The 8,130-nt window shown below is 41.4% G+C and overlaps 1 protein-coding gene across 6 annotated transcripts in view; it reads left to right on the top strand.

Annotated features, from left to right (window-relative positions):
• Positions 1 to 729: 729 nt before the first annotated feature.
• The window catches only part of CDIN1 (CDAN1 interacting nuclease 1), a 301,784-nt gene continuing 294,383 nt past the window's right edge, over positions 730 to 8,130 (top strand). For 4 of the 6 annotated variants that reach the window (XM_060175165.1, XM_016190289.2, XM_060175166.1 and 1 more), the window contains exon 1: positions 731 to 1,049. In XM_060175165.1, the coding sequence (XP_060031148.1) occupies positions 949 to 1,049 (101 nt within the window). In that variant the 5' untranslated portion in view covers positions 731 to 948. Of the gene's footprint in view, positions 1,050 to 8,130 lie in introns of all 6 variants that reach the window. The other 2 variants (XM_060175162.1, XM_007527854.3) reach the window with 2 other exon arrangements.

The raw sequence follows: 8,130 nt of genomic DNA, 5'->3' as shown, positions 1-8,130 counted from the left end.
AAAAATATTACAATTTGAAAAGAAGCATACCACCTGGTCTTCTAAGAACGGATTTTTCTTTTTTTAGGGATTAAAGGAAGGGCTCATGCTTTCCTAACACATCACCTCTGGAAAGATGAAATCAGCTCACTTTACCTGGGGAAAACAAGATTCATTTATTTAGTGGCTCCTTCCTCCATTTATGGGGCGCCTACTGACTGAGAGCTGTGTGAAGGCACTTGGCGAGTGATTAGATCTTCCTTGCTGTTTGTTTATGTTGGCGAACGTTTTTTTCACCCCTTTGGGGCCCCATCCAGCTTCAGAAATCATCGGCCTTCCCACAACACAAGCCAGGCCGTTCATCTCACTGATTCTGACGGGTTTTACTGCTCAGGTTGAAGAGCTTGGAGAGGACAGAAAGCAGCGGGTCCTCCCTAGGTCGCCTTGGACCCGGAGCGCTTGGCAACCTATTCAAATCGCGCGCCTTCGCAGTGGCTTTCGAGGAGGGGGGGGAGTAAGGGAACGTCAGGGTGGCGGGGAACCCGCCCGCCTCCCCATCCTTTGTTCCTTGGCCGACGAGCCATAACTTCTGGACACTAAACAACAAGAACGAGCTGTGCAGATTCCTGGTCGGACTCACAGAGGCTGAAGAAGCACTTCTTTCGGCCACCCGTAGTTCCTGGTTGTTTGCCCTTAACTGACATGGCGGCTGGATACCTTCTTCCGGGTCTACTGCGACTGCGCATGCCAGCCCCCCACCCCCGGGAGGGGGGCGCTGCAGCTAGTCTGTGGTGGAAACCTGGGTTGTGCTTCTTGGGGTCAAAGGGGGAACAGGACCCAGACTAGGGGCAAGAGGCTCCAGCGCTGTGTCGCAGTGTGCCCGCGCCCCTCATCATTTCCGGCACGCAGGCTGCTAGAGCTGAGGTTGTTGTTGACTTGCCCCGTCACCTCCCCAGCCCCTGGCCCAACATGATACTGACCAAAGCCCAGTATGAAGAGATAGCCCAGTGCCTAGTGTCTGTGCCGCCCACGAGGCAGAGTCTGAGGAAGCTGAAGCAGAGGTTCCCCAGGTAAGTCCACCGCTCCCGTATCCCTGCTCTCTGGCCGCAGCAGCTGCGCCTGGATGGCCCAGGCTGGCTGGGGAGCCACGTGGCCCACACCACGGAGAGGAACACCAGTGCAGGCAAGGGGGGAGCCAGGATGTTGAGAAAGGTGTCTCATTCTCTGCCACCTCTCAAGGACTTGCAGTGACATACATGCAAGTCAAACAACAAAACAAAGCAAAACAAAAAACATGCTCTGAAAATTTGATGTGTGCTGGGGACTGATAGTAAGTACTCCACTGGTGCTTAGTAGTTACTTGGCAGTTAACTGGGAATGCATAAGTGTTAGTGCTCTCACAAACTAGGGATAGCAGTTGTAGCTTCCAATGAAAGAAAGGGAGGACATAAAATAGGTATTTATTAATGAAAGAGAAACAGCATCATTCTGGCACTTGTGACACAGCGACTCAGACTTGGAACTAGGTATTTAAGTTTTATTCACAGTGCCACCGTCTAGATCACTTATTTATTTTTATGGAACAGGGATCTTTAGCTACACTTTTTAATTTTTATTTATTTATTTTTAAAGCTTTATTTATTCATGAGAAATGATAGAGAGAGAAAGAACCAGACATTACTCTGGTACATGTGCTGCCGGGGACCGAACCTGGGACATCATGCTTGAGAGTTCAAAGCTTTATTCACTGGGCCACCTGCTGGACCACAGCTACACTTTTTAAAATTCAGATAGAGGCGCAGAGAGGGGGCGACACTGCAGCACCACCCTTGTGGTGGCAGTGGTGGGGCACAGCAGTTGCCTCCAGGAAGCAAACTAGCTAGCTCTGACCTAAAAGACATGGTATTGTTCCACTGTGACTCACTAATACAATTAAGGGACCTTGGGTGTTCTCAATTCAATCAGAGACCCCTAGAGATTCTGTTCTTGGATCTAGATTGACATATATTTATTTATTTATTTATACGTACATACGTATTTTATTTATTTATTTTAATGAGCGAAATAGAGAAAGACCAGAGCATTGCTCCCCTTTGACTTATGGAGGTACCTATGTGTTTGAACCTAGGACCTCTAGGAGCCTCAGGCATGAAAGTCTTTTGCCTAACTATTATGCTGTCTCTTAAGGCATTTGAACATCCATTCGTATATACTTTCATCATACCCCCATCCACATAGACACACCCAAACACAACTTTTTGCAGTGATTTTAAGAATTATGGAACATTCTCAGGAACTTTGAGGAACTAGGTATACTATAGAATTTCTCATTTCAAAGATGTGAAAACCAAGGCACTGAAGTATATGACAGCCCAGATAACCAGGTCTGATTTTAAATTCTGAGTTTTATCAATATCCAAAATGGATCTGGTTAGTTTTTATTAACAATTGTAACAACAGCAGTGATTTTTTTTTTTTTTTTTTGTGATGGGCTCTCCATATGATGATCTCTAAAAAAAAAAAATAAAATGCAGAATTTCGAGGGTCTGAGTGGTGGTGCACTTGGTAGAGCATATAGGTTACAAACTACTGGCTTTCTCTTTCTCTCTCTTTTTTTTTAAAGATAATGATGGAAAGGCAGACAGACAGACAGACACCACAGCACCAAAGCTTTCTTCAGTGTGATGGGCAGGGTTGGAACGCAGGTGGTCCACATAGTAAAGCAACACACTCTCCAGGTGCAGTTTTGGTGCCCCAGTACTGAACTATTTTTAAAAGTTGTGAGATTTTTATTTTTCTGATTTTAAAGCTAGTATAACTTCAATAAATGTTATTCATGATTCTAAAGTCCAGAAAATCACTAACATTTTATATTTCCCTCTGGTCTTTTTCCAATGTACTACTATCTTGCCTTTCTCACTTTAATCATTATTTGCTTCAGGTATCTACATCACATTCTAGATGAACCTCCCATTTCCTTATTTTGAACATCCAACAGTTAAAAAAAAAAAATCTGATAGAGGCCAGGCTGAGGCACGCCTGATTAAGCTCCCGTGTTACAGTGTGCTAGGATGTGGGTTCAAGCCCCTGGTTCCTACCTGCAGGGGAGAGCCTTGTAAGTGGTGAGACAGCGCTGTAGGTATCTCTCTGTCTCTTTCCCTTTCTACCTTACCCACTCCTCTCAATATCTCTGTCTCTGTCCAATAATAAAAATAAATAAAAATATAAACATTTTTTCCCAATATTATTTTTGCATATATACACAATGCTACTTAGGTCTGCTTTTTTTTTTTTTAATTTCTTTATTGGGGAATTAATGTTTCACATTCAACAGTAAATACAATAGTTTATACATGCATAACATTCCCCAGATTCCCATTTAACAATACAACCCCCACTATGTCATTCATCATCTTTCATGGACCTGTATTCTCCCCACCCACCTACCCACCCCAGAGTCTTTTACTTTGGTGCAATACGCCAATTCCATTTCAGGTTTGACTTGTGTTTTCTTTTCTAATCTTGTTTTTCAACTTCGGCCTGAGAGTGAGATCATCCCATATTCATCCTTCTGTTTCTGACTTATTTCATTCAACATGATTTTTTCAAGGTCCATCCAAGATCGGCTGAAAATGGTGAAGTCACCATTTTTTACAGCTGAGTAGTATTCCATTGTGTATATATACCACAACTTGCTCAGCCACTCATCTGTTGTTGGAAACCTGGGTTGCTTCCAGGTTTTGGCTATTACAAATTGTGCTGCCAAGAACATATGTGTACACAGATCTTTTTGGATGGATATGTTGGGTTCCTTAGGATATATCCCCAGGAGGGGAATTGCAGGGTCATAGGGTAGGTCCCTTTCTAGCCTTCTGAGAGTTCTCTAGACTGTTCTCCACAGAGGTTGGACCAATTTACATTCCCACCAGCAGTGTAGGAGGGTTCCTTTGACACCCCACACCCTCTCCAGCATTTGCTGCTGTTACCTTTTCTGATGTATGACATTCTCACAGGAGTGAAGTGGTATCTCATTGTTGTCTTTATTTGCATTTCTCTGACAATCAGAGACTTGAAGCATTTTTTCATGTGTTTCTCAGCCTTTGGATCTCTTTTGTAGTGAATATTCTGTCCTTGTCCTCACCCCGTTTTTGGATGGGGTTATTTGTTGTCTTGTTGTTGAGTTTGGCAATCTCTTTATATATTTTGGTTATTAGCATCTTGTCTGATGTATGTCATGTAAAGATCTCCCATTCTGTGTTGGGTCTCTTGGTTTGGGTAGTGGTTTCTTTTGCTGTGCAGAATCTTTTTAATTTGATGTAGTCCCATAGGTTTATACTTGCCTTAGTCTTCTTTGTAATTGGATTCATTTCATTGAAGACGTCTTTAAAATTTATGCGGAAAAGAGTTCTGCCAATATTTTCCTCTAAGTATCTGATAGTTTGTGGTCTAACCTCCACTTTTTTTTTTTTTTTTTTAACTAGAGCACTGCTCAGCACTGGCTTATGGTGGTGCAGGGGATTGAACCTGGGACTTTGGTGCCTCAGGCATTCAAGTCTCTTTGCATAACCATTATGCTATCTACCCCTGCTAGATCTACTTTTTTGTTTGTTTGTTTGTTTTGTCTGTTTTTGTTACCAGAGCCATGATTTTACTGTTCTACTTTGCTTTTTCTTTTTTATTGCCATCAGGGTTTTCACTGGGGCTTGGTGCTTACATGATGAATCCACCATTCCTGGTGGACATTTTTTTTTTCCCTTTTTTGTTTTACTCTTTCTTCTTTTTATTTGATAGGATGGAAAGAAATTGAGAGAGCAAGGGAAGGTGAGAGAGGAAGAAAGGCTTCTGTAGCACTGCTTCACTGCTAATGAATCTTCCTTCCCTATAGATGGGAGGACCAGAGGTTTGAACCTGTGCCCATATTCATGGTAATGTGCGCACTCAGCCAGGTGCACTACCACACAGCCCCCACATCACTTTCTCTCTTTCTTTGTTTCTTTCTCGCTTTATTGCATAGAGACAGCCAGAAATTGAGAGAGTAGGAGAAGATAGAGGGGGAGAGTGAGAGACACCTGCGGCCCTGTTTCACCACTCTCACAGCTTTCCCCTTCCAGGTGGGAACCAATGGCTGGAACTTGAGTCCTTGCACATTGTAACATTACTCTCAACCAGGTGCACCAACACCCGGGCCTTTGCTTTCTTTTTTAATTCAGACAGCACTGTACCAGAGCCACAGAGGACCTCCTATGTGATGCCAGGGCTTGAGCCTGCGCGGTAATCACATGCTAAGGCACACATTCTGTGTACTCCTTGAGCTATCTTTCCCATCTTGCTTTTTTCCTTTACATCTTCTGGATTTGGGAATGCTCATGATAGCTGTTTCCAAACTTTTCTGGTCTTCAGATCTCTCTATACTCTACACATGTATTGTTAATCTTAAATAGCTTTTTTTTTTTTTTTAGGTGGATTATATCCATTGTTATTTTTCCAAAAAAAACCAAATTTAAACCGAGTCATTAAATTTGCCAGTAATACCTGAGATGGCAGACTTGTGCCTCAGAAACAAAAGAACACCTTATTAACATTTTAGGTAGTAAGCAAGGATAATAAAGGTAAGAGTAGGAAGGTCGCAGCTATGGAGAGATTGTGGGTATGACTTTTTTTTTTTTTTTTTAAATAGAGACAGAGAAGGACAGAGAGACTGAAAGACTACAGGATCAAAGCATTCTCCACTGTGGTATGGACAGGGCTTGAAACTGGTCGCTTTCATGGCAAAGCAGTACATATCCAAGAGAGCTTTTTTGCTGCCTCAGACTCTGCTTTTTTTTAGACAGAGAGAGCCTGGGAAGAAATTGAAGTTTTCCAAGACCAGTACCTGGATTTTCCCCTGTATTTGATTAATTCACTTGATTCTTTGATGGTCCTGTCCTCTGCAAACTGTTAGGCAGGGTTTTTTTTTTTTTTTTTCTTGATTTTTTTTCTGAGTTCATCTTTTTTCTTTGTTTTTTTTTAAATTTGTGATTAAAAATACATTACAACATTCTAAGATTATAGTATATAGTTCCACAGCAAACCCACTACCAAAATTCTGTACTTCCACCCTCCTACCTCCCAGAGAAAGTGCTCATAAGTCTAGAAACAGTTTCCTTGCTTCTGTTTTTTGTTTGTTTGTTTGCTGTTTTTGGAAGCTCATGTGTATCAGATCTCTAGAATCTCCGTACTAGTGAAACCATCTGACAGCATTGGTATATAGTATCTTCCTATGCTACAGTTGCCTGAGAGATAAGTTTGGATGGGGGTAGATAACAGAGAGATAAGTTTGGGTGGAGGTAGATAGCATAATGGTTATGCAAAGAGACTCTCATGTGTGTCTGCTATGATTGCTCACTAGCAGTTTCATATATTTGCAGATCTCTTTTAGTGCCTGCTTAGTCCTAGGAAGACTTTGCTGCTTTAGCACTCTGTTTTCCTTTTTAAATAGCTGGAGAGAGAGGTAGAGAGATAGAGACCAGGATTAGAGCACTGTTTAGCTCTGGTTTATGGTGGTGGTGCAGAGGATTGAACCTAGACCTCATCACTTCAGGCATGAAAGTCTTTTGCATAACCACTGAGCTATCTTCCCCAGCCCCTCAGTACTGTTTTGCTAAGAATTTAAAGAAACTCTGACCTCAGGCAATATGTAGTTGGGACAGGAAGAGTAATTTCATAAGCTTTTCAGATAATTGTGGATATTGTTGCATAAAACCCAGACACACGTATTTTTAAAGTTTAATTGTAATGCAAAGATCTTTTCACACTGCTGTATTGCTGTCCACTGACCTACCTTGAACTTGAGTGGTAATTTTAGCTATCCATGATTGTTACCATCACACATTGTTCTATTGCAAAATATTGCTTGTAAGTTATGCAAATCTTCTAAATACAATTACTTATCATTACATAGTTTCAGAACATCACATTTGTTAATACCCTTATTGATCTCATCAGGAAATCTGTAAGATTTGAAACTCTCAAGCTTATGGTGATACAGTTTTCCAATAGTTAAGTTTTTCCTTGAAAGCTCAGATTTTATCATTGGCAGCAAATACTATCAGTTTTTTTTTCCCCTTGAAGTGACAGACTCACATTGTTTGTGTTTGAGAAAATGTCTGCCAGATACTCAAATCTGAGTAAATCACACTGTGCTCATCGTTGATAAAAATCATGCATATTTTGTTCAAGAATGTAAAGGCATTCTGATCTCACAATATAGTAGTTGGAATGGGAAAAATAATCTTATAGACTTTTCAGATAAGCATGGATATTTTTGCATAAAGTGCAACAAGTGATATTTTCTTTTTTCTATTTATTTATTTATTTATTTTTGTCACTAGGGGTTCAGTGACTGCACAGCTTCACTGGTCCCTGTGACCCTTTCTTTTCCTAACCAACCTTCCTTCCTTCCTTCCTCCCCCCTTCTTTCATTCTTTCTGAGAGTGATTGGCAAAGATAGAGGAGAGAAATAGAGAGAAGAAATGCCACAGTACCATGCCATCACTTGGAAGCTTTCCATCTCCCTTACAGATGGAAACTGGGGACTTGAACGCAGGTCCCAGTGCATGGAAAGTGTGTGATGTATGTGCTCTGTCTGCTGAGGTACCAGCCCCCGAATTCCCCCCCCCCTTTTTTTTTTTCAGAGTAGAATTGAAATGCAGAAAGTGAGCCCCTGCTGTGCCTTTTTGAAGTGCATCATATCAGAAAGCACATTACTTCAGATATTTTACTACTGGTGCTTTGAACCTTATTCACTTGGGTAAAATGTTGAGTTAATTCACACCCTTTTAATCCTGTTTTAATCACACCCTTTCCCTCCAGTGCTTTGAGCTTTCACCAGTAGTTCTAGCTACTGTTGCTATTGGTGTTTTGCTGGTGGCGCTTTTTTTTGTTTTTTTTTCCTTCCCATTAGAGTACATGTCCAACTGATGTTATCTATTGCCACCATCTTAGTTGAAGTGATCCATTCTTCAGTCAGTCCCTGTTTTCATTGATAATTGTGATTTTCCTGGCACTGGTAGCATTTTCCCATGACAGTTATCTGTACGTACACTCAGTTTGTGACACTGACTTTTTGTTTTTTTGGAAAACAGGATAATAGAATAGCTAATTTTGGATCAG

This window comes from Erinaceus europaeus, chromosome 16 (assembly GCF_950295315.1).
Source record: "Erinaceus europaeus chromosome 16, mEriEur2.1, whole genome shotgun sequence".
Taxonomy (NCBI): Eukaryota; Metazoa; Chordata; class Mammalia; order Eulipotyphla; family Erinaceidae; genus Erinaceus; species Erinaceus europaeus.
This window is presented reverse-complemented; position numbering and strand designations above follow the sequence as displayed.